The following is a 27,865-nucleotide window of genomic DNA, read 5'->3' as shown; positions in this document are numbered from 1 at the left end:
CCCTGACTTCCTCACAAATATGGTGCACCAAAAGACCGAATTATTCCATAAAATATGGCAGCCCTTCTCGAATTATATAAATACAGATATCTCGGCCATCCTAACAAGGGCTTTTATTTAATTGAGATGGCGAACCTGGCTGGTCCGGGGCCCCTTGGGAGAGGAATCCCGCACGAATACGGGTCTTGTTACGATTTGGTGTTAATACATTCCGAGCATGTGTCTCACTACCCAATTTCTGTGTTATCCGTCGGGTTTTTTAAATCTTATTTGAATAATGCAAGAGCCTTAATTATACACTCTGGTTAGTTGTAGTTAGTTGAGTTTTGTTTTTTTTCTTGTTTTTTTTCTTTTGTTAAATTTTGGTTATTATTTATTTAAAATTTAATTGTATTTCAATGTTGATACTTGGTTTTTTTTCTATATTTTGTAAACTTGTAAAAATATGTTAAATTTTCAATAAAAGTATCTATTTAAAAAAAACACTTCCGAAGTACATTGAAATTCACCCAGATTCTCAGACAGCACCTTCCAAACCCACAACCACTTCCATCTAGAAGGACAAGGGTTGCCTTTATTGGTCAGAGCATCGAGTACAGGAGTTGAGAGGTCATGTTGCGGCTGTACAGGATGTTGGCTCGGCCACTTCTGAAATAGTGCATTCAATTCTGGTCTCCCTGTTATAGGAAAGATGATGCTAAACTTGCAACGGTCCAGAAAATATTTACAAGGATGTTGCCAGGGTTGGAAGGTTTGAACTATAGGGAAAGGCTGAATAGGCAGGGGCTGTTTTCCCTGGAGCATTGGAGGCTGAGGGGTGACCTTATAGAGGTTTATAAAATCACGAGGGGCATGTATAGGATAAATAGACAAAGTCTTTTCCCTGGGGTCAGGGAATCCAGATCTAGAGGCCATAGGTTTAGGGTGAGAGGGGAAAGATATAAAAGAGACCTGAGGGGCAACCTTTTCACAAAGAGGATGAAGTATGTATGGACTTAGCTGCCAGTGGAAGTAGTGGGAGCAGTATTTAAAAGGCAAAAGCGAATAGGAAGGATTTAGAGGGACATGGGCCAAATGCTGAAAAATGGGACTATTTTAATAGAGGACATCTGGTCGGCATGGACGAGTTGGACTGAATGGTCTGTTTTTGGCCTCTACATCTCTTTGACTCTGTGACTGTATGGCAGCCGATGCATGGGAACACCACCATCTTTGGGTTCCCTCCAAGCCACTCACCATCCTGACTTGGAAATATATCAGCACTCCTTCACTATCGCTGGACCAAAATCCTGGAATTCTCTCCCTAAGTGGGTCGACTCACAGCAGATGGACTGCAGTGACTGCCTTCAAGAAGGCAGCTCATCTCCAATCTCTGAGAGCAACTAGGGATGAGCAATAAATACTGGCTGATCATAAACACATTTTTAAAAATTCACTGCCATATTGAAAGAATACAACACCAGGTTATAGCCCAACAGGTTTATTTGGAAGTACAAGCTTTCAGCACTGCTCCTTCATCAGGTAGCTAGTGGGGCAGGATCATAGAACACAGAATTTATAGTAAAAGATCAATGTGTCATACAACTGATGCAATGTAGTAGACAAACCTAGATTGCTGTTAAGTCATTAATCACTTAGAATGGTGATGCAGATTTCGATTCATTAATATATAAATCCCAGAACTTCTTTCAAGTCACAGTCCCAAGATAACTTAAGGTTTTATAAAAAAAAAAGTGACATCTCAGCTCAGACAAAGGTGAGAGGTTAGAGTCTGTCTGTATCCCAACCTTTGGCATTGCGTCTTTGTTTGACCATCCTCTAAGGTGGAGTTTGGGATATGCAACAACGTACAGTGGCTGAGCAGAGGCTGATAGCCAAGTTCAGTACCCGTGAGGATGGCCTCAACTGGGATCTTGGGTTCATGTCACACTACAGGTGACCCCACTACACTATACACTCTCACACACACATACACAGACTTACACACGATCACACTCAAACAGACCCTCTCTTGGGTACACACACACACACACACACACGTGTGTGTGGAGTGAATTTGCATTTACAGATTTGTATTTGCAGGTACGTTCTATTTTGTTCAAAAGCACACAGTCTGCAGGCAGTTAGTCCATGTGATATTTTATGAATTCCTACACTGGAAATAGAACCAGTCTGACTCAAGGTTGGAATACAGACAGACTATAATCTCACACTTTTAATGCATTGTCTGAGCTGAGATGTCACCTTTTTTTTAATAAAACCTTAAGTAATCTCGGGACTGAGACTTGAAAGAAGTTCTGGGTTTTACAAATTAATTTGCATCCCCATTCTGAATGATTAAAGACTTAACAGCAATCTCGGTTTGTTCTATACATTGCATCAGTTGTATGAAACTTTGATCTTTTATTATAAATTCTGTGTCCGATGATCCTGCCCCACTAGCTACCTGAAGGAGCAGCGCTCTGAAAGCTTGTACTTCCAAATAAACCTGTTGGACTATAACCTGGTGTGTGATTTTTAACAATGTCTATCCTAGTCCAACATGAGCACCTTCGCATATTGCAGGACAACATACAAATGGAGCATACAAATTGTAACATGGCAATGGGCAGGTAATCAATTTAGCGATATTGATTGAGTGCTATATATCGGCCTGGAACCCAGCATCAAGGGACAATAGAGCTCCTGTTTAAGGTCATACCTTAAGAAAACGTGGTGTCATGTAAGAACAGCAGCTTGGGTGAAGTACCTAGGGACAGTCAATGCCGGTGAACTGCTTTGTAACATAAGCCAGAGTTTCCCAGAACAGAGAATGCAATCTAATTTGAAACATAAGAGTTTGTTTGTGTTGTAAGCCACACTGCAATGTTCCAAATTCTCAACAAGGCGATAGGCCCAATTAAGCGTCAGAACAAAACATTTAGACTAGAATGTGATGCTCAATTGAGAAGAATAACACTTATAGCTGTAAACAAGTCTTATCTTTTTCCATATTTGTTCAGCTGAATGTAAAGTTGTCAAGGAGATGAGTGGAGACTGCATGGGCCCAGCAGAACAGGCCTGATTCATTAAACACCAATTACGACGTTATTTTTCTGTTAGGGCTGAACAATTCTCTCCAAATATAGTAATCATTCCCTGAGTGTGGTGATATGGGCAATTGCCTTGCCTGAGTAAAGTGCTTTGGAAGCATTATTTTATATTATTTGATTCATTAACTGAGGGCTTCATCAACTGTTTTTACACTTCATAAAACAAATCTCATAAAATTAAAGGCTATTAAGTAAAATGTGCTTTGTTTTATGGTTATTTCAATTATGCATTATGACAACTCAGTTGAACAAAAGCTGATACAACCCAACACAATAGGGGGTTTAGACGTTCGTCTGTTCTCCTGCCTGCACCTTCCTTTTCTCCATCTTCCTTTTGAGGTACCAGCTACCAATTTCTGTGCCTCACTCCAAAGTGGCCATTTTGAACTGTGAGGCCAAATTGAGGTTGTACTGAACATTGGTGAGGCCTCTTCTGGAGTACTGTGTCCAGTTCTGGTCACCCTGTTGTAGAAAGGATATTGATAAGCTGGAGAGGGTTCAGGAGGGATTTACCAGGAGTTATAAAGAAAGGCTTGATAGGCTGGGACATTTTTCACTGGAGCATAGGAGGTTGAGAGGTGACCTGATAGAAGCTTATAAAATTGAGAGGGGTATAGATTGGGTTAATGGCACATTTTTAAGGAGAGAGGAGATTTAAAAAAGACAGGAGGGGCAAATTTCTTAGAAAGAGAGTGGCTTGCATGTGTGGAATGAACTTCCTGAAGAAGTGGTGGATGGGCACAGTTCCAAAATTTAAAAGACATTTGGATAAGTACAGGAATAGGAGGTTTGGAGGGATATGGGCCAGGAGTAGGCTGGTGGGACTGATTTAGTTTGGGATTATGTTCAGTATGGACTGGTTGGACTGAAGGGTCTGTTTCCATGCTGTATGATTCCATGACTCTATGGTGAGCATTGACGGAGTTTTGAACAGCAAGATCATTGCTGCTACCTTGCTCTCTCCCCCGATACCCTTTTTTTAAAAATTCATTTCTATGATGCTGGTGTTGCTGGCAATATTGTGTTTGCAACTAAACTGAGTCTGTACCTCACCATGTAGTGGATGGCTGCCACCATCTGCTTTAAGTATAGTTGAGTACAGGACCTGCCTGGACTAGTGCAGTAGAGGAAACTACTTTCTGGTCTAACTGGAAAATGCTCATGTACTGAACAAAAAGTAGTTGCAACTTGATGCAGGTTACATTGAACTGTTAGGCATTGTTACAGAGGCTATGGGGATGGATGTAATGTCTTCTCCTGAGGGCCTGAGCTGCTCTGTCCATAGATCTATGACATTATCATGATTAAGACATGCCTCAGTACTAACCCTTTCAGACCCTTCCACCTTTAAACAACCTGTAAGACTAATATTAAATTTCTAATTTCTAATTGCCCTGGAGAAGTTGGTGTTCAGCAGTCTTCCTGTGCTCCATCCATGCTGCATAGGTACATCCATCGTGTTGTTGGGTGGTTTTCAGCAAAGCCCATTACTGCTCGCAACTAGGAGTGATGTCTGGCTGGTTGGTTCCACCATAATCAGGTCCTCAAAGGCAAACGCAGACAGGTCAACACAGCAGAGAAACTGACTCAGAAACTAATGCTGAAGATTTCTATTTGAGGTTCTGATCTTACCTCATAGCCTATTATTCTGGGATATTGTTCTGCATGTTGAGATACAAGAGTAAGAGAGGCTAGCATCTATACAGGACCTTTCACAAACTCTTGACTTTCCAAGGTTCTTCAGAGACAGTTCATTATGTAGGGAGTGCAGTCACTGATGTACTTTTGAAAATGCTCCGGCCAATAACCATCATTGGACCATGCCATCCATCAGCATTTATTCTCAGATTCATAGAAAATACGTGCAGAAATAGGCCATTTGGCCCCTTTGAGCCTGCTCCACCATTCAGTATGATCATGGCTGATCATGCTATTTCAGAATCCTATCCCTGCATTTCTCCGTACCCCTCGATTCCTTTATCCGCAAGGGCCACATCCAGCTTTCTCTTGAATAAATCTAACAAACTTGGCCCAACAGCTTTCTCTGATAGTGAATTCCACAGGTTCACAACTCTCTGTGTGATGAAAGTCTTCCTCATCTCAGTCCTGAATGGCTTACCCTTATTCTTAGACTGTGAACAATATGTGAACTTTGTCAATTAGAGAGAAAAAATATCAGATCTGGGGCTGACCACATTAAGTGAGAGTTGAACTCACGAAGACAAAAGGCTTGCCATGGATTGTGCCAAATTTTGTTGTCTGTCTGAAGTTATTCTGAACGCACACAAGCACCTGATGCTTGGCTGTCTACCTGAGATAGCTGTAGTTTGCTGAATTCCCTTTGCTTCAGGCAATGCAGTACATTCTAAGATAGCTGTCTTCTGGAACACTCCTTGAGTGGTGAAGGTGGATTTTTAACTCTCACACTCTTCTGAGAGGACTGGAAAAGAAAGAAAGAGGGACCAATGGGTTGTTGTTGTGCATGCAGGTCCATTCTCTGTCACTAGCTGAATTCAAAATGTAGTCATCTTATTCGACCTTTCTGAAATCAATGCTGACTCTATCTGAGTCTCTCTCTGTTTTCCAAATGCTATGCTAGTAAGCTTTTTATAAAGAATGCAAACATTTTCTCCACTATTGATGTCGGTATCTCGTGCCCAGTTTTCTCTTTACCTAATTTTTAAAGTAGTGGGGTTATATTAGCTGCCCGTTGGGAATTAACATATTAACTTTTGGTTTTTAATATTTGTAGCTGTAAAAATTGGTGTGTGTGTGAGTGTATGCGTGCATGAGAGTGAGTGTGTGTGTTTGTGAGTGTGTGTGTGCGTGAGAGTGAGTGTGTGTGTTTGTGTGTGAGAGAGAGAGCGAGAGTGTGTGTGTTTCTGAGAGAGTGTGTCTGAGAGAGTTTGTGTGTGTGAGAGAGAGAGAGTGTGTGTGTGTGTGAGAGAGTGAGAGAGTGTGTGTGTGTGAGAGAGAGTGAGAGAGTGTGTGTGTGTGAGAGAGAGTGAGAGAGAGTGTGTGTGTGTGAGAGAGTGAGAGAGAATGTGTGTGTGTGTGTGTGTCTGAAGGCGAGAGTGTGTGTAAGTGCATGTGTGTCTGAAGGAGAGAATACGTGGGAGTGCATGTGTGTGTGTGTGAGAGTGCGTGTGTGTGTGTGAGTACGTGTTTGAGAGAAAGAGAGAGTGTGTGTGTGTTGTAGAGAGAGAGTGTGTGTGTGTGTGTGTGTGTGTGTGTGTCTGAGAGAGTGCGCGTGTGTGTGTGTGAGAGAGAAAGTGTGTGTGTATCAGGGAGAGTGTGTGTCAGAGAGGATCTGTGTGAGATTCAGAAGCCCACCTCAGACATGACTGCCAATGAATAGTACTACTTGTTTAAACCTAAGAGAAAACTTGCTGCAAGAGTCTCTTCTTTCTAACCAACTTGACAAATGATTTGGTGTATGGATATCAGACACTTTGCTTATGGACTGAAGGCAAGGCAGTTAAATGAGTTTAATCTGACCTTCTCTGCCTGTGCAAAGTTGGTTATCCAAAGCCACATCAAGCAGGTGAAGGATTTACTCTTGCCCAGAGCTAACTTCATCACCTTTCAGATTGAAGGCAGGATTCTGGATTTAGCCAGGATTCCAGGCTTCCCCAAGGTGCAACGTTTCATTGGCCGTACCTTTTTTTCCCTAAGGGGAGGAGTTCCTATCTAATGCAGCTCATAACTTTGCCACCCTCACCTCAGCCTTCCCTGCTCTGAGGAAAACAACCCATCTCTCTAGTCTCTCTTCACAGCTGAAAAGCTCACTTGCAGTCCATGTCCTGAATGTGTTTCAGTACTGGGGCTGGAGAATACACAAACATTGGACTTTACTCCCATAGCAGCAGTGGCAACTGCGTGATGATACCCAGCTGCTGACATACACAAGTGTCACTCATCCTGAGTACTGCCGTGATGCCTTTATCCAGTGCCAGCATTCCATTCTCTGACTCTCAGTCCAAACCACTGAGTGGGAGGTTCTGCGTGAGGAAGAGGTCATCCTTACACCAAGCTTCCTGACACCCATGTGCCATCTCCAAGATGGGATACAGTCAACTTGAGACCATCCCGAGAAAGCACCACATTGTCACCTGGCTTTAGACCCATCAAAAAGTGGCGACCCATTACTTCCTACCACACGTGTACTCACTGGAATTTAGACGAATGAGGGGTCATCATGGAAAATCCTGTTGGGACTGGACAGCTTAGATGTGGGAAGAATGTTCCCGATGTTGGGGAGGTCAAGAACTAGGGGGTCACAGTCTAAGAATACAAGGATAAGCTGTTCAGGACTGAGATGAGGAAGAGTTTCTTCACTCAGAGAGATGTGAACTGTAGGATTCTCTCCCACAGGAAGCTGTTGGGGCCAGTTTGTTAGATATGTTCAGGAGGGAGCTGGACGTGATCCTGGTGGCTCAAGGGATCAAGGGGTATGGGAAGAAAATGAGGGTAGGATACTGAAATGGCATGCGTAACCATGATCGTATTGAACAGTGTGGCAGGCTCAAGGGGCCAAATGGCCTACTCCTGCACCTATTTTCCATACCTTTTGTCTGCTCACTCACAAATCCTGCACCAGAAGTGGCTTAGTGTAATGGTTGGAATCCTGTGTCCTGTTGAGATTTAAGTCAGAAGTTGGACTAAGGCCAAGCTAAGGTCCCAATGTGCCCTCTAATGCATAGTAGCAGACTACAGAATGCTGTGGGCATTGCATGTTTTGTCTCTCCTGTATTCACTTGGTGTGTCTTGTTTCACAGATAGCTGCGTCAGGAGGAACCCTTCCCCCGGTCAGTACACTGACTGCCCTTCACAGTTTACCCCACAACCCACACGCTGTAGCTCAGCAGACCCAGAACCTCATCATGGCTTCCTTACCAAGCGTCATGGCCATTGCACCGAGTGAGTCAACCTGCCTGTCGCCCGCACTCACCAATGGGGGAGCTTCTGCTTTGGTCATCGGTGAGTAGGTCCTTCACGTTGCTGCAGTAAGCACCTCTGAACACATCACACACACTTCCACATCTGAAGCCTGCTGTTGTGTACGAAAACATCGTGGCAACTATTTTGCGTGGGATGTGATCCCACCAGCAGTCAATCCCATAACTAATTAATCTGTTTTTACAATGTTTTCTGAGGGAGGAAATGTGAGATAAGATACTAAGAGAACTCAGGGCTCTAATGTAAATATACCATAAAACCCTCAGCGTCTATTTGATTGACTATCGCATGCAGATGATGTTAACATGCTATTCAAAGAACAAATATCAATTAATTAAAAAGCAGAAAACATCTTAATTTGGTAAATACACTGGCTGGAATAGAATCATGATACATTGGGGATTAGATGAATGGGCACCACACAACAATCAACAGACAGGAGGGTTCCCTCCCAGTTGGGGAACACTTCAGTGGTCCAGGAAATTCAGCCTCGGACCTTCGGGTGACCATCCTCCAAGGTGGACTTCGGGACAGGCAGCAGAGAAAAGTGGCCGACCACAGGCTGATAGCTAAGTTCGGTATCCATAGGGAAGGCCTCAACCAAGATCTTGGGTCATACAGGTGACCACCATTGCTCTATACACACACACAGACACTCCTACACACACACACACACACACACTCTCTCACACACACAGGCTCTCCTATACACGCATACACACGGACACACATATACACAGACACGCACACAGACACCCACACACACCCTTACAGACACATACACTCCCACACTCACACATGCACCCCCTCACAGACTTAAGACACTCTGCACTCACTACACACACGCACATACACTTTCTCACACTCACAACCCCCAACCCAGACAGACACACACACACACACAGATGGACAAAGTCCCACATGCACACATATATTTTGTGGGGTGAATTTGTACTTGTAGGGTTACATTGCACTTTGCTCAAAAACTGCATACATTCATGTAGAACTCTGAGCTCAAAAACTGAATGAATTCATGTAGAACTCTATTACCTAATTTTTTAGATTAGAATCAATCTAAACATCATGGCATAGACAGAGAACACAGGGGGCCAACACCTTCAACATATTGTCTAGCTATCACCATTGTTAATAGCTAACCCAAGAATGCAACCTTTTTTAAAAAAGGTTTTGTGATTTACACATGAAAGAAGTGAAACTATCACGGTATTCTAACAGATGAAAGGCTTAACAGACAATCAATTTTTCAATGTATAATTTCAGTTACATCACACTGTAAATTTTTGCTATAAATTCTGTGTGTTAGGATTGAGCCCTCCACTACCACCTGATGAAGGAGCAACGCTCCGAAAGCTAGTGTACTTCCAATTAAACCTGTTGGACTTTAACCTGGTGTTGTGTGATTTTTAACTTTGGAATAGAATAGAATCCCTACGGTGTGGAAACAGGCCATTTGGCACAACGAGGCCACACCGAGCCTCTGAAGAGTAACCCACTCCCCTACCCTCTTACTCTACATTTATCCCTGACTAATACACCTAGCCTGCACATTCCTGAATACTATGGGCAATTTAGCATGGCCAATTCATTTAATCTACACATCATTGGACTGTGGGAGGAAACTAGAGCAAACCCATGCAGACACACAAACTCCCAAGGCTGGAATTGAACCCAGGTCCCTGGGGCTGTGAGCCACCATTGCTAATCATATGATCAAAGACTACAACATTAAATGAAGCCACTCAGCCTGTTGTGTCTATGTCGACTCTGCTGGAGAAATGTAAATAAAATCCCACTGCCTTGCCCTTTCCTCATTGTTTAATATGTTGGAGGGTATAGGACATTCTCTTAAAAGGGGCAACGGTTTCTGGTTTAATTGTTACCTGTCCTCCTGAATGTATTCTAGTAAATTGATGTGAAGTAAGAATTCTGACAGAAAGAGCTTGCATTTATATCTACTCATGATCTCAGCATATCTCAATGTGCTTGATAGCAAATGTGTAGTTGCTATTGTAATGGAGGCAGTCTACTCATAGGAAGATTCCACAACATGAAAGGGAAGAGATAGAGAGTCAGACAGAAAGAGAGAGAGAGAGAGAGAGAAAGAGAGAGACAGATAGAAAGAAAGAGACAGAGAGTGAGAGTGAGAGTGAGGGAGAGAGACAGAGAGAGATAGAGAAAGAGAGAATGACAAGAGAGAGACAGAAAGAGAAAGTGAGAGACAGATCAGAGAGAGGCAAACAAACAGAGTCATACATACCAGAGACAAACAGAGAGAGAGAGAGAGAGAGAGAGAAGACAGAGACAGAGAGGGGATCGGCAGAGATTCAGAGACAGAGGGACTGTGCTGCCAAAGCTGTAGAGAGAATGGACTCTATGGAAGCTCAGGAGATGTGAGGCATCTTCACTGTTTGCTGCTTCTTCAATCACAGTGAGCACCTCAGCACCAAAGGCAGGAGAGAAGTGGTCTCTGATTGGAGAACCTTCCAAACCCACTGACCTGTGTGTCCTGGATAAGAGCTGGTGGGAGTGCTGTCCTCCACACCCAAAGGAGAAAACCAGTAATACTCACATCAGAGACGCACTGGTTTGACCCACCCTGTATTCTTTAAAATGGAGCTCTAGTATGATCAGATTATGAGTCTTGCTGCCTTTTGTTTACTGGTCTAGCCTCAGAAGGCCACATTTGCACCTGTTCTAATTTATAAAATATGGAATGGACTGATGGGAATTGAGAGAAACAAGTCCTTGGTGCCCTCTGGCAATGAAAAAATGGCAAACAACATCTACAACTCTCACTGGTTTCCAAGTCAGTGCAACCTTTCTTCCCAAGGACTACATATTGAAGAATGTGTACCAAGGTACCTTGTACCTAAGATAGTGCTGCAAATGGTGACTTGTAAACTTTTCACTGGACTCATGTGAGTACGTGTGACAATAAAGCTAATTCAATTCAATTCATTTCAATAAGTGTCACAGAAAATGTTCACAGTCCCATCAATGGAAATCTTTAAAACCCAAGTTCAGATGAACTCCACTTATAAGTTTTTATTATTAGGACAACCATCTCTGCAGCTCATGCCAGGTTTAGCCAGCGCTACCTGTTCAAACGGTTGACGTAATCCGGATACTAGCCGGGGATGATGCTTAAAGCAGATGGAAATAAACCTGTTTTTGGGCACCAGGGCAACGTGAATGCATTCCAACAAGAATTCCTAGAGGGAATCCCAATTCAGGGCTCCCGAGTTTGTTTGAACTGAGATTTTAATTGAAGTTATAAATAGCAAGTAGTCATGAAACACCCAAATGTCAGAGAACAGAGGGAGCTCTGTTCAGGCGGCACTGTGGCTCAGTGGTTAGCATTGCTACCTCACAGCGCCAGGCACCCGGGTTTGATTCCGGCCTTGGGTGACTGTTTGTGTGGAGTTTGCACGTTCTCCTTGTGTCTGCGTGGGTTTCTTCCCACAGTCCAAAGGTGTGTAGGTTAGGTGAATTGGCCATGTTAAATTGCCTGTAGTGTTAGGTGCAGTAGTCAGGGGGAAATGTAGGGAAATGGGTCTGGGTGGGTTACTCTTTGGAGGGTTGGTGTGGACTTGTTGGGCTGAATGGCCTGCAGGGAATCTAAAAAAAATGCTGTTGTCATCCTGTGCAACCCAGTTTTCTTACAAAGGCAAAATGCTGTGAATCCTGGAAATCTGAAACTCAGCAGGTCTGGCAGTGTCCGAATACTAACCTAGCAGGGGAGAGACAATGATCACGAAGGAGGTTTTCCCAGGATGAGACTATCCCATTGCACTTTGGAGGTGCTGACCTCTGCAAAGTCCCTAAATGTGGAATACTTAACTCCATTCATCCTCTTCTCTGAAAAGGGGGTCTTGTGGCACAGCAGTAGTGTCCTTACCTCTGAGCCCGAAGGCCTTGGTTCCAGTCCCACCTGTTTCAAAGGGATGTAAGTAACATGATTAGATTCCCTACAGTGTATAAACAGGCCCTTCAGCCCAACAAGTCCACACCAACCCTCCGAGGAGTAACCCACCCTCTGACTAATGCTCCTAACAACTATGGACAATTCACCTGACCTGCACATCTTTGGAACGTGGGAGGAAACCAGAGCACCCAGAGGAAACCCACGCAGACACAGGGAGAATGTGCAAACTCCACACAGCCAGTCACCCGAGGCTGGAATCGAATCTGGGACCCTGGCGCTATGAGGCAGCAATGCTAACCACTGAGCCACCCACCATGGCACCATCTCTGAACAGAATGATTAAAATACCTCTGTGGACAGAGAAACAGAGTTAATGTTTCAAGTCTGGCTTGAATGTTCTTCAAAACCATTCTGACAAAGACATCCTGGACTCAAAACATTAATTCTGTTTCTCTCTTTATAGATGCTGCCAGACCTGCTGAGTTTCTCCAGCGTTCTCTGTGTGTTTTTCATTCTGTCTCTAGAGTACGATGTCTATTATGAAAATGAAGTAAATCCAAAATACTATTCTAAATTAAATCACAAGAGCAGGACACGGGATACAATTTTTAAAAAAAAACACAATAAATGTTAGAAGTGACTAAACAGGCAGATAGAATCCATGGAGGTAGAAAACTGGGTTAACACTTCAAGTCAATAACTGGTCATTAAGCACTTGCTGATTGTAGTTCAGGATTCTGGTGTCAGCTGTATTTTACGTTTGCTCTGATCGAGGCTGAAGCTAGTAAAAGTGGAACTGGTGTGAGGACCTTTCCCATGACAATAGGTGAGATAAAGTGATGGAATAGACTTTCAGTTCGAGTAGTGAAGGCAAAGCGTCATGAACAAAAGCAAGAGGGGAGGGATATTTTGGATTCACAAATCAAGCAGGATTGATTAAGTTGATGCATCCACATTTTCTTGTGGCCGTTCCCAGACTGGTGTCAGCTATTAATGACATGTTTGACTTTGAGGCTTCAATTCCCACTCCAGAGAGACCTGAGCATGCAGTGTTGTTATTCCTGATGAAGGGCTTTTGCCCAAAATGTCGATTTTCCTGCTCCTCGGATGCTGCCTGAACTGCTGTGCTCTTCCAGCACCACTAATCCAGAATCTGGTTTCCAGCATCTGCAGTCATTGTTTTTACCCTGCAGTAACATACAGCTGTTGAAGTGAGCACTGCACTGCTGGGAGGCGCTGTCTTTCCTGCATTTCTGCCCTCCCAGATGGAAATTCAAGACCCCATCCCATCGTTCGACAAAGGGCAGGATTGATATTTATCCCTCAACCATCACTGAAAAGATTATCTGGCCATTGTCACACTGCAGCATCCAGTCTGCGTTCATGGATGCTGCACCTCCTACCTTTGCAGTGGCGACTAAGTTACAAAAGTATCTAGTTGGCTGTTAAACACTTGGTGAGATATCTTGAGATCATGAAAGGCACTATAGAAATGCATTTTTTTTTCCCCAGGAGACTGAGATGGAGGATTACAGAGCTGTGTTGTGCTGGAAGTGGACAGGATTCACTCCTAAACTTATATGATCCTAAATTCCCATATGAAAAAAACTTCTATTGGCCCACAGTGTGTGTTGTCTTTGAACTGTTTAATGTATCTTGTGGTTTTGACTACACAGAGTGCGCCAATAAAAATACAAAGACAAATACTTGTTTCTGTGCTTCCAGGCCTTGCTACGACTCAAGCTCAAAACGTTCCGGTCATCAACAGCGTGGGAGGGAGCCTGACGACCCTTCAGCCCGTACAGTTTCCACAGCAACTGCATGCCCACCACCAGCAGCCAATCATGCATCAGGTCCAGGGTCACATGGCTCAGAGTTCATTCATGGCTACAATGGCCCAGCTTCAAAACCCACACGGTGAGATACTCCTACCTTACAAAATGTGACCTCATGGAACTCTGCGTTCAGCACAAATCTTGCCTTAAACAGTTTAGAATTCAACCCCTTGCTGGGGAGGTATGCTGAGTCCTTTGATGACATTAGTTGTAACTGCTGAATACGTTAGGAACAAGGGAAGGGAACTGTTCCTCCCACCACCACACATACAAGAGACCAGTTTTTCTTCAACCACAAACAAACAAAAATGTGTGGAACGCCCAATTCCTGTGGAAATGAATTCCGTGGCAAAGATATCAGCCAGACGGAATGACACAAAATACCTTGAATGCTGGAAGTCTGAAGTCACAAAGAATGGCCTCTTTCTGTACTGTAGAACTCTATAATTCTATAAAACAGAAAATACCGGCTTCGCTGAGCACTTCCTGATGAAAAGTTATCAGAGCTTTTCCCACTTGGTGGAGGGATCAATGACTAGAGGGAACATAGATTTAAAGTAAGGGGCAGAAGGTTTGGAGGGGATGTGAGGAAAACCTTTTTCACCCAAGGGAATCTAGGACTCACTACCTGCAAGGGTGTTAGAGACAGAAACCCTCATAACATTGAAATACTTCTTCAATGTGCTCTTAAGATGCCAAGACATACAGGCTACGGGCCAAGTGCTGGAAAATGGGATTAGAATAGACAGTTGGTTGTGCAGAGTTGATAGGCCGAAGGGCCAACTTGTGTGCTGAAACATTGGTTGTGTTTTCCCAAATTCTGAGTTGTTCCAAAGGGCAAGACAGTTCCCTTCACACAGATTATGGCAAGCTTTGACAATTGGAGATGGCTCATCCCTCCAGTCCAGCAGTACCATCTCAGCCATGGGGCTGATCATTGCCACTGTAGGGCCCCTTTGTGCACCATGGTGCAGCTATTAAGGTGCTTCCCCCTGCCGCCAGGTCTAACACATTGGCAAGTCAATGTGGTTCCCCACCACATCCCAGTTGGGGACAGAGGTGCCCAATTAGATGCCCATGTCCTGTCAACAGGCAGCTCTGCCCTAGCTGTACCTGTCATCGTGAATATTCCACAATGGTACAGAGGTATCAGGCTCTATCACCATATCTTCTCCCTCCACTTCACCAGCCAAACCCCTGCCACTGCATCTCAATGATTCTCTAGACTCTTGGTAAAACACAGCCTGTTAACTGTTCCACTCTCCACGGCTGCTACCAGATTTGCTGAGTGTTTCCAGAATCTTCTGTTCTTATTCCACCCAGTAACAACAATCCTTGGGTTCTTCTCAAGCAGTCAATGGGCCTGTCAGTTTAGGTGACTGCATACATGCCTGCCCAGAAAGCCAACAATAGTTGACCCTAACCCTAACCCTAACTCCCTCACAGTGAAACTATCAACTCAGAAGAGTCTTGTGAATTTTATATCTTCAGCAGTCTGTGAATCCAACATTGCTAAGTTCATTTGCTGTCTATGGCACCTTCTCTGCAGATGCTTCATTCTGAGCTGTCTCGTTTCAATGACAGTTATCCTCTGCTTCCTACTGCCAGGGGTCACATGAGGAAGCAGGAAGTCTACCTCAGCCCAATTGGGAATTGAACCTGCACTACTGGTGTCATTCTAACCCACAAACTAGTCATGGGATCCAATCAGCCTCCATTCTTGACCTTTATATTGGAGGAATCATTGCAGATGCGTGAAATTTCAAAGTCGGAAGTTTTGTTTCTGAACACAGAGTTGGTGCTACAGTTCCACTACAGTTGTTTAGTCTCCATTTCCCTCTCCTCACTCGGCAACACTCCCCTCTCCTTGACACTACTTTTCCTTGTCACTTTACCCTGAGCCAAACATACCCAAAATGCCTTGATTTTGGAATCATGGAATCATAGAATCATACAGTGCAGTCTACTGTCAGTAGCACTGAGCTGATGTTGTAATAGCATGGATTATGTGGTCAGTCCCTGTGACAGAGCAGGAACTCATTGTCATATAACAAGAGTGGAAGTGCCATCTCTGGGCCAATCCATTTTGGTCAGAAATTCTGTTTCTTATTTCCATCATGTTACAAATGTCAACCAAAACAATCAAACAAAGAGATAAGGCTGGCCACAGTGTAGGGCCCTCTGCACAGGCTGAAAGAGCTGGTCTTGTTTCTATTAGAGTTGAGAAAAAGAAAGGGATGACTTGATTGAAGTGTACAAGATCTTGAATGATCTTGACCTGGTGAAATGAGGAGGATGTGTCCTCTTGTGGAAGTGTCCAGAACTAGAGGTGATTGTTTTAAAATGAGGGGAAGCACTTTTAGGGCAAAGATAAGGAAAACTTATTTCTCACAGTGATATGTGTGACCCTGGAACTCTGCCTCAGAGGGCAATGAAAGCAGAATCATTGAATATTTCTGAGGCTGAGCTGGATGGGTTCTTGTTAGGCAGGGAAATGAAAGGGGTAAAAACAATGACTGCAGATGCTGGAAACCAGATTCTGGATTAGTGGTGCTGGAAGAGCACAGCAGTTCAGGCAGCATCCAAGGAGCAGTGAAATTGACGTTTCGGGCATCCTGATGAAGGGCTTTTGCCCAAAATGTCGATTTTGCTGCTCCTTGGATGCTGCCTGAACTGCTGTGCTCTTCCAGCACCACTAAACCAGGGAAATGAAAGGTTATTGAGCTCAATGCAAATGTGAAATTTGAGACATGTATCTTATTGAATGGTCTTTTTTTCTCTTATTTTGTACATTCATATGTATTCGTCAGGCAGCTTCAATGTCTTTTCATCCCCAAAGTCATTTGATAGTACAGTCATAGTCATAGAGTCATACAGCACGGAAACAGACCCTTTGGTCCAACCAGTCTATGCTGGACAAAATCCCAAACAAAAAACTTATCCCACCTGCCTGCTCCTGGCCCATATCCCTCCAAACCTTTCCTATTCATATATCTATCCAAATGTCCTTTAAACATTGTAACTGTACCTGCATCCACCACTTCCTCAGAAAGTTCATTCCACATGCGAACCACTCTCTGTCTAAAAAAAATTACCCCTCGTGTCTTTTTAAAGTCTCTCTCCTCTCACCTTAAAAATCTACCCCTAGTCTTGAAATCCCCCATCCGAAGAAAACCATAACTACCATAAACTCTATCTATACCTCTCATTATTTTGTAAATTTCTATCAGGTCACCTCTCAACCTCCTACGCTCCAGCGAAAAAGCCCCAGGCTCTCCAGCCTTTCTCTATAACTCAAACCTTCCATACTCGGGCAACATCCTGTAAAGAACTAAATGTGCAAAGAAATATGCTGACAACCAGTTTAGGATTTTCAGTCAGTCTCACAATGAGGTGCACCTGCATGTCCTGGAAACTACGTATATTAAAATTCAGGGCCCTGTCCTTTGCAGATAAAAGGAATGTGTACATACACTTCTTCTATTTAAATTCAGCAATATAGATGATAGCTGGTTAATTTCTCAGGGCAGTACCTTCACCAAAGTCAACCTGCCTGCTTGTAAATTTAGGGAAAAAAAGCCTATCCGTTAACTGTCACATATAATTTACTTGTGCATTCTACCTGTGTCTTACCAATCAGAATCTACATACAGTATAATGATTGTTTTCCTTTCAACATTGGTATTTCTTGTGAATTGTCCTGATGGGTGCCTGACAAAAAGCTTCAACAAAATGTATTTTTTTTTCCCCCAGCAATACATCATTTAAAAAAAAAGCTATTGCTCAAACCTTGTTACCCCAGCATCAGCACAAACTGAGAGCCAACTGGGGTTTATTTTACAAAATGGTGCATACTTTATCATGCTTTAGTTAGCAAGCAGACTACGCAGCCTGGCTGCCTGTATTCAAGAGAGTGTTCTGGTCAGACCCAGGGCTCTTGGTGCTTTTGGTGAATTGTCTGATAACTATGAGATGTCTTTCCCACCGCCCCCTCGGCTCAGCTTACTCTTACATATCTCAGTTGTCAAGAGTACCGCAAATGCCTTTTGTTTGCGGGTAGTTGTCTACTTTGAGGTGACAATTGTCATAGGATTTTCACAGCACAGAAAGAGGCCTTTTGGCCCATCATGTCCATGCTAGTCATCAAACATCTATCTCTTCAAATCCCATTTTGCGGCATTTGGCCGGCAGGCTTGGCTGCTGATGTATTTCAAGTGGTCATCTAAATAAATGTTGTGATGGTTCCTGTCTCTTCCACACTTTCAGGCAGTGAGTTCCAGATGCCCACCATCTTTTAGGTAAAAATGTATTTCCTCAAATCCCCTCTAAACCTCATACGATTGTACCCACCAATATATAGGCTGAGGCCTATTCCTGTTATTTGAGTTTGGTGAGAGACCTTGCTGACTGGTGATGGAGTTAGAGGATCAGTGTGAAATTCCAGGAGGGAATTGATAGATCCAACTGTTATGATGGCTTCTTGACCCTCTGTGTGGAAGTTACGTGGATTCCAAGGTCAGTTTCGCTTTGGGTCGGAACTGGAATTAAGATGGTACCGGGCCAGATTAAAGCAGCAAGTTGGGGCATTCACTGCATGCGTTTTGTTTCTGTTGGTTACTGTGGTATTTGATATGATCATACACTATCCCTATTGGCCTGTGTAAATATATTTGACTCTTCTCTATTTTTAACACTCCCCATATAATTCGAGACTGCTCATCCGGTCTGAGCATAATATTACAACAGAACATCTGTGTGTCCAGGTATCTTCACATAGTAAATATGTTAGATTAGGTGCAGCCCAGATAAGATTAAGCTTCAATAGAATTCAAATTTAGTTGAGAAATTCCTTTTACATTTTGCCCTCCTTCATCTTATGTATGTATGTAATTTAAGAGACAATCAGTGGCTGTTAGTAGAAGAGGTCTTAGAAACTTATAACATAGGAGCAGGTAGCCCATTTGGCTGATGGAGCCCATTCTGCCATTCATTATGATTATGGCTGATCCTCTAAATCAATGCCACACCCTTGCCCTCCCCTGACCCCTCAACAACTTTCGTCACTAGAAGTCCCTCTATTCCTTAAGCATATTCTGGGACTTGACCTCCACAGCCTTCTGTGGTAGAGAATTCCACAGGTTCGCCATCCTCCAAAGTGAAGACATTTCTGCTCACCTCCATCCAAAATGGCCGACCATATATGCTGAGACTGTGGCCACTTCACCCTAGGTCAGGCGGACATCATCCCTGCATCCTGTCTATCCAGCTCTGTCAGAATTTTATATATTTTAGTAAGACTCCACCCTCATTCTTTGAAATTCCAGTGATAGACTCAGAGTCATACAGCATGGAAACAGAACCTTCGGCCCAACTTGTCCATGTGGACCAAGATTGCCAAACTAAACTAGTCCCATTTGCCTGCATTTGCCCCAATTCCTCTAAATCTCTCCTATTCATGTACCTGTCCAAATGTCTTTTAAAAGTAATTGTGTCCACATCTACCACATATTCTAGCAGTTCATTCCACTCACAAACCACCTTCTGTGTGAAAAATGTGGCCCCTCAGGTCCCTTTTAAATCTTTCTTCTCTACCTTAAAACTATGCTCTCTAGTTTTGAACTCCCCAAACCCGGGGAAAAGACGTCTGCTATTCACGTTATCTTTGCCTCTCATGATTTTATGAACTGCTATCAATCTTCTATGCGTCAGTGACAGAAGTCCCAGCCTATCCTGCTTCTCCTTATAACTTCAAACCCTCCATTCCTGGTAAATCTTTTCCGAACCCTCTCCAATATAATAATATCCTGCCTATAGCAGGGTGACCAGAACTGTACACAGCTTTCCAAAAGTGGCCCCATCAACATCCTGTACAACCTCACCATAATGTCCCAATTCCTAAACGCAATAGCCTGATCAATGAAGGCAAGTGTGCTAAATGCCTTTATTACCACTCTGTGCAACTGTGATTCAACTTTCAATGAACCCCTAGGTGTCTTTGTTCTACAACAATCCCCAGGCCCTGCATTAACTGTGTAAGTCCTGCCCTAATCAAACAACACTCCGACCTTCCAAGAACTCAGTGTCTTGAGTCTTCACTGCATTCCCTCTTCAGCAAGTCGATCCTTTCTTGGGTAACAGAACAAAGTTGCTCACGACACACCTGGCATTGTCTCTCCAAGGCTCAGTCTAGCTGCAGTAAGACTTACTTGTTTCTGTACTCAAACTCTTCTGCAATAAAGGCCAACATACCATTCATCTCCTATCGTGTGTGTGTGTGTGCATACACGAATGCATGTGTGTGTGTGTATGCGTGCCTGTTTTCTCTTCTTTCAAGATTTCATTTTGTCAAACTGGGGTTAGGATGAGGGACAGTCACCTGGCAGTAGTGTTTCCACTTCTCATTTACTGCACTTGAGATGACCGTCTAAAACCATTTTAATCCTAAAACTGTTTGGTGTACAAGGGCACTAGGTCTCGTTGTACATCGCTGTTTTCCAATCTTGAGGGATATTCATTAGCATTCTGCTCCTGAGGCAGAAGCTCCAAGTGCAAATCCCAATCCTGGATTTGATGGTGAAGAAGGTGTTGGCATGGTGCCTCAGTGGTTAGCACCGCTGCCTCACAGCACCAGGGTCCCAGGTTCGATTCCAGCCTCAGGTGACTGTCTGTGTGGATGTTTGCACATTCTCCCCGTGTCTGCGTGGGTTTCCTCCGGGTGCTCTGGTTTCCTCCCACAGTCCAAAGATGTGCAGGTCAGGTGAATTGGCCATGCTAAATTGCTCATAGTGTTAGTTGCATTAGTCAGAGGGTAGTGGGTCTGGGTGGGTTACTCTTCGGAGGGTCGGTGTGGACTGGTTGGGCCGAAGGGCCTGTTTCCACACTGTAGGGAATCTAATCGAAAAAAAAACTTCTAACCTATGCCACTGGCCGACAATTAACCCAGGACAGATTCCTTGGTAGGTGTTTGCTGGAAGAAACATTGGAGGCTGTGTCATCAACGCTCCCAGCTACAAATTGCCTATAAAAGTGCATGTTGCCAAAGCAACGGGGACCCCTTTGAGATTTGACTGGACAATCGCCTGGATCAGATTGATACTCCCAATGTGGAATTCGATCCGTGATCTGAATGGGGTGGGTTCAGAATTATCCTCCTCATCCAACCAAGGACATTATGGGTCAGATTGACTTTTGGGCAGAGAAAATGAAGATTAATCAGTCTCCCCAAGAGTTTCCCTCCCTAAACTGTCTTCCATTATAGGGTTAACATTGGCCAGTAGAATGCCTAATTTGTGTTCTCACATTACCCAAGCAGAGTTTCAAATTTTTTTTCTTTATTCATTCACAGAATGAGGGTGTTGCTGGCTAGGCAGCATTTTTTGTCCATCCTGGCCAGACCAGCTAGGGATGGCAGTTTCCTTCCCTAAAGGACATTAGATTTTACCAACAATCGACAATAGTTTCATCATCATCAGATTCTAAATCTCTAGATTTCTTTTGTTGAATTCGAACCCAGGTCCACAGAACACCATCTGCGTCTCTGGATTAACAGTCCAGTCATAATGCCACTAGGCCACTGCCTCCCATAATTACAGTAGATTAGGTAGGACTGTAAAAATGTCCAACCTACCTTGCACAGTAATCAATAGAGCCTTAAAAAAAATTCAGGATAGAATTTCCTGCCCCTCCTGTGTTTGGGAGCAGGGAGGAGGATTTGATCAGTTAGAGTGCTGTGCAAGCGTGCTGCGGTCTTCCCACCTCTGTCAGAGGTAAGTGCTGGGTATGGGAAGGTCTGTGGTCTGCCCTCTTGCCCATTGTGACCCTTAAGTGGACAGACAATGACCAGTGAAGGGCCTCATCCATCCCTGCAGGTATTAACCCAGAGGCGGGTGGGGCAGTTGCCATGATGTGAAGCGTTGCTTGTGACCTTACAGAGGAGGGCGCCTTCTTAAATGGCACCCAGAGGCTTCAGCAAGTGACTGGGAAGAGCGCATGCTGCTGGGAAGCGACCCCTCCCACCTTGCTGCTAGAAGGGGGCAAGCCCAAGGGCTCATCCTATTTCAAAGAGACCAACAAACTGCAATCACTGAGCAGACATCGCCTGGTAGCCCAGGGAGCTGGGAGCACAGACTGCTCTATGCTCAACTACAGCTCTCAGGTTGATCTTGGGACAGGGGTCAGAGGGACAGGGGTCAGAGGGACAAGGGTCAGAGGGAAGCAATCCAGGGGAGGACTGAGTGACTGTTCCTGCTGCTGCAACTTCGCAATCAATCTGTCCTCACAGAGTGGTGCAGGAGAAACCAGTGTGACTGTGCCAGCTCTCTGAATGCCCGTCTCACGTTGGGCTGGTAATCCTGCACATTAATCCTTTTCCAAATAACAGTCTAACTGCCCATCGAGGGCCTCAATGAAGCCTGACTCCACCTTTCTCTTTAGCAGTGCACTCTGACCACTCGCTGTGTGAAGATGTTTTGTTCCCCTTACTGCCTCTGCTTCTTTTGCCAGTTATTTTAAAATCGGTTCATTCTCATTCTTAATCCTTCCTGGTGGTGGCCTCCAGCAAACACAGGAGACATTGCAATGCAACAGCGTTTCCCTGGGTTGGGGGCAAACCAATACTCTCTGAAATTAAGGAACAGCATGGTAACACAGTGTGCTGTCCAGTCAATAGTTATTAACATACCTCAGGACCCAATAATCACCCAAGACAAGAATCTAAACGGAATCAAACTGCATATATTTAACATCAGAAATTGCCAGCTGTAACCATGGAGATTCCCTACTATTGTCTGTTTCTAAGCCGATTATTCTACATCATCAATAGCCACTCACAAAATCTTGTGAGCACCACAAAGCCAGCTCACGTGAAGCTTAGAGGAACTCCATCTGAATTGAACAGAAACAAATCACAGTTAATTCCAATAATCCTAAAGTCATCCAAAATTCTGCTGCCCATACCCACACAATTCCATCACCTCGGACTTGTAAGTTCAACAATGCATCAATTTTTAAATTCAGTTTTCTTCTCAAAACTTTCCATGGCCTCACCCCTCCATCTTCCCCTTCACTGCAGGCCTCACCATTCCATGTCCCCCTCTAATTCTGGCTTTATGAGCTCCCCTGATTTTAATCATTCCATCATTGGCTATTTAGCCAACAGCTACCTCAGCCCTAATCTCTTGAAGTCTCTGCCTTTCCCTCTCCTCCTCGCTGCCCTACTTTCCTCCTTTAGATCCTTCTTAAAACTTATGCCTTTGACCAAGCCTTTGACCATCTGAATAGATGCCTGGGTGTTTTACTGTTAAATATTGTTTCCTCCGAAGCAAGTTGGTGCTGTATAAATGCAGATTTTTGTTGAAGCAACACCAAACTGCATACAAAGTTCGCTCACTGCATCCCCTTTGACAGCGTATCACCTGAAGATCAGTTCTCCTCCAGTGGTGACTGGCCATCGATGTTCTGAGATGACAAGGTTTTAATATTCTGTTGCATACAATAGAAGAAATCAGAGTCATAGAGTTGTATAACACAGACTCAGGCCCTTCATCCATGCTGACCAGACATCCTAAATTCATCTCGTCCTATTTGCCAATTCTAGGCCATTTCTGGGTGAGCTAAATTGTGCTTTAGAATAGAAAGTTATGGAAAATGTTACTCTTTTTAAGACACTTATTAAGATCTATTTCTTTGATGAGGTTGTAGGTCCTCAATTTATTATTCCAATGTGGCCTGCTGTTAAATTTTGCTCCTGTTCAACACTGTGGGCTATTTTAGTACATTAAAGGTTCTATCTGAGTACAAATGGTTGCAGGTGTTGATGTGGTGGTGTAGTGATGATGTCAGAAAGCTAATGCTGCATGGACATGGGTGCAAACCTTCACCATGGCAGCTGATGTAATTTAAATTCAATTATTACGTCTGCAATATCAAACTGGTCTCAGTAATAGTGACCATGAGAACCATCAGTTACCCTTACCTGGTCCGACCTATGTTTAACTCCAGACCCATGACAGACTGTTAGCTCCCCTCTAATACCGCCTAGCAGCCATTCAATTCAAGACCATTAAGGATTGAGGCCAAATGCTGGTCTTTCCACATCTCATGATAGATTGAAACAAAAGGTGAACTCACAAGCTCAAGTGTAAACAAAGTTACGTGTTTCCTTCTTCTCCTGAAGTATCATGCTCTGCTTGAGCTCCCAGCTGCTTTCCTGATCATTTCCTGAAGGTCTGTTTCTCATTCGACCTTGAGCTGACCCAAGTGTACTTTTTGTACTTTGTGGGGGCATTACAGCTAAGCCAGATCCTAATATCTCCTGACACTCACATACAGACATTCAGCAAAATGGCAATAGGATCAATCCACCCAAGGTATAACAGCACTTGCTGCTAACACTCATTCTCAAGGGCAATATGGAAACAAAGGCTACTGATGTTTGAAATTGGTCAGTCCATTCAGACTCCATAAGTGCTTTGTGAATACAGTCTCCCTCTGCCCTATTCTTTGCCCTAGCTTTGTATCTCTCCTGCTTCAAATCCATTTAATGAACATGCCAATGGAGTTATGAACAAGTTAAGGTATGAGACAGGAATATGCTGCTGTACCTTTAGTAGGGCCAGTGCATTGATTTTAAATCTTCGTACAAAACGATGTGAAAAAGGATCCAAATTGCCATTGTAATGTAAATTGTTCCCGTTTGTCTTCAATGAAATGAAAAGGAGGCAAGAGATAATTACACCCTGTTTACTGTTCCACCTTTTTATTAACCCTTTCATATTCCTTCCTCGATCCTCCCTTCCATTCCCAGGCTCTGTTAGTGATTTCAGTCTGGTGTGTAAGCTGTTATGCTCTGTGGAAATTCTTAAAGCCCTCATAAATTGATGAATGTAGTTTGGCATTTTGTGTGCCCTCACTTACCCCAATTCTTTATTAGGGTGTAAACTCTCCGACCACATAAGACAATAAGACATTCAATGAGGTCATGGCTAATTTGATCATCCTCAACTCCACTTGGTTGCTTTCCCCCCACAACCCTTGATTCCCTTACTGATCAAAGATCTGTCCAGCTCATCCCTTAATAACCCAGCCTTTGTACGTACACACACGTGGTTTAGGCTAATGTTCCTAGTTATCTAGCAAAATCGTAAATGTGTGAATGTGATTTTTAATTTTGTTGTGGCTAGACTACAGTGGAAACATGTTCTCATTAGATTGTCTTGCAAGCAATGATAAGGTTCAAATGAGGATCAAATACTTTGGGAGATAGTATAGAGTCATAGAGTCATGGAGATGTACAGCACAAAAACAGACCCTTCAGTCCAACTCGTCCATGCTAACTGGAGGTGAGGGAGAGACTGAGGGAAGCCAGGATGGACTGACATCTGTCCACGTTTGTATCTCCTGTTTCAGTTCAGAACCTGGACCCAAATTGGGATCGTTTCATCTTGAAACTGAGCAGAGATTTAGAGTCATGGAGATGTACGGCACAGAAACAGACCCTTTGGTCCAACCTGTCCATGCTGACCAGATATCCCAACCCAATCTAGTCCCACCTGCCAGCATCTAGCCCACATCCCTCCACACCCTTCCTATTCACATACGCATCCAGATGCATTTTAAATGTTGCAATTGTACCAGCTTCCACCACTTCCTCTGGCAGTTCATTCCATACATGTACCACCCTCTGCATGAAAAAGTTGCCCCTTAGGTCTCTTTTATGTCTTTCCCCTCTCACCCTAAACCTATGCCCTCTAGTTCTGGACTCCACAACCCCAGGGAAAAGACTTTGCCTATTTATCCTATCCATGCCCCTCATAATTTTGTAAACCTCTATAAGGTCAGCCTCCGAAGCTCCAGGGAAAACAGCCCCAGCCTGTTCAGCCTCTTACTGTAGCTCAAATCCTCCAACCCTGGCAACATCTTTGTAAATCTTTTCTGAACCCTTTCCGATAGGAAGGAGACCAGAGTTGCACGCAATATTCCAACAATGGTCTAACCAATGTCCTGTACAGCCGCAACATGAGCTCACAACCCCTGTACTCAATACTCTGACCCATAAAGGAAAGCATACCAAACGCCTTCTTCACTATCGTATCTACCTGCGACTCCACTTTCAAGGAGCTATGAACCTGCACTCCAAGGTCTCTTTATTCAGCAACACTCCCTAGGACCTTACCATTAAGTGTATAAGTCTTGCTAAGATTTGCTTTCCCAAAATGCAGCACCTCGCATTTATCTGAATTAAACTCCATCTGCCACTTCTCAGCCCATTGGCCCATCTCGTCAAGATCCTGTTGTAATCTGAGATAACCTTCTTCGCTGTCCCACTACACCTTCAATTTTGGTGTCATCTGCAAACTTACTAACTATACCTCTTATGCTCACATCCAAATCATTTATATAAATGATGAAAAGTAGTGGATCCAGCACCGATCCTTGTGGCACTCCACTAGTCACGGACTGCCACATGATGCTGATGCTTAAATCGAAAAGAAGCTCTGTCAGTTGGGTACATTTCAGGCAGGCAGAGCCAGTGCCATTGTCTATATAATTCACATTTTTGAAAGCAGCAGTTATTATTTGATAGAAGTCTCATTTATTCCAATTAAACCTCAGTTGGCAATCCTAAACAATTGCTTTGTGGAAAATTGTTGGTATCAGGGCCACTGTGGTGATGGGAATAAATCCTTTTAGATTTACTTGTTTCTGTCCTTTTAGCCTTGAATGAACTTAACCGTTCAGTGTGGCATTGTGATTGCTGCAATAGGCATTGGACGAAACACAGCAGCAACTCCTTTAGGTGTGAGAATCCTTTCACTTCATTCCTGTGGAAAGTACTCAGCTGACCCAAGTGTACTTTTTGCACAAATTGTTATTATTCTGTTTAGCAGTTCCCCAGGCGCACACACCTTTCTCTCTCAGTGAAAGGAGATCCCAATAATTGGCCCTGTGGAAAAAAATGATGTTCTAGTTACATTGCGCCATTTCCTGGGCCTTCATTGTGGGCAGTTTCATCATCTTGCTTTTGACATGGTCAGAATCTCCATGCATACACCCCTGTTCACAGAAGTAGCCAGCCCAGCTGAGCATTCCAGCACTGCCTGTCCTCGTTTCAAATCTCCAGCAATATCAGAGGTAGTTTGCTCTTGTATCCTCCCAGCCAATATTTAACGCACAACCACAAGACACGATACCTGGTATATTTGCATTGGTGCTCATGGGAGCTTGCTATGTGGAGATTGGCTGCTATGGTTCCGATTTAGTAATGGTGACCTCACTTAGGAGGTACTTCAAGAACCAAAGGTCATAAATGGCACTATTTAAATGCAATTTTCTTTGATTCGAGCAGTTTCTAACAATCCCCATCTCCAGTACCAACTGGAAGTGACATGGTGGTTGCAAGCTGCAGAAGCATGGCTCTGCTTATGGATAAACCACTGGACCAACCTCACTGTTCTCAACATGGAGGCTAATTTGATAAAGAACAAAGAAACTTTGTAATTATTCATTAAACATTGCTGCATATCTCTTCAAAAATACTTAAATATCTAGGAATGCATTTATGACAGACTGTTCCTTTCAGTGAACATGCGATTAAGAAAGGGATCACATAGAGAGACACTTTAGCCAGTGGGTCTAATGCAGAATGCATTCTGTTGCTTGGTAATTATTAATGGTTTCCCTTCTTTAATAAGAAACATTCATTGTTTACTTCAGGGGAACAATATATCGCTTCCCCTCATAATACCTTCCTCTATAATTTATCCTAATTTGATAAGCTATTTGGGAAATGAAACACTTTCACACAAATATTAACGGTAAGGGTGCTAATAGTTTTACTGTGTATTAATGCTTGCCAGATGAAATGCAAATAAGTAACTTGCAATTAATTTATGGACACTTGGAAAGGTAATCGAGGTGCCAATAAATTAGATTAGATTAGATTAGATTACTTACAGTGTGATATCAGTGTTTCTGTGCACCTTATTCTCAATATTACAATAAATGCTTTATTAAATCTACCTATTTCACACATT

General features: G+C 43.5%; 1 protein-coding gene across 1 annotated transcript in view; it reads left to right on the top strand.

The window, feature by feature from the left end:
• hnf1a (HNF1 homeobox a) overlaps positions 1 to 27,865 on the top strand; it is a 204,353-nt gene that overhangs the window by 127,061 nt on the left and 49,427 nt on the right. The window contains exons 6-7 of the mRNA XM_060844157.1: positions 7,871 to 8,072; positions 13,723 to 13,914. Coding sequence (XP_060700140.1) covers positions 7,871 to 8,072; positions 13,723 to 13,914 — 394 coding nt within the window. The remainder of the gene's footprint in view (positions 1 to 7,870; positions 8,073 to 13,722; positions 13,915 to 27,865) is intronic.

Source organism: Hemiscyllium ocellatum, chromosome 24 (assembly GCF_020745735.1).
Source record: "Hemiscyllium ocellatum isolate sHemOce1 chromosome 24, sHemOce1.pat.X.cur, whole genome shotgun sequence".
NCBI lineage: Eukaryota > Metazoa > Chordata > Chondrichthyes > Orectolobiformes > Hemiscylliidae > Hemiscyllium > Hemiscyllium ocellatum.
The sequence above is the reverse complement of the archived record's forward strand: the minus strand, read 5'-3'. Positions and strand labels throughout refer to the sequence as shown.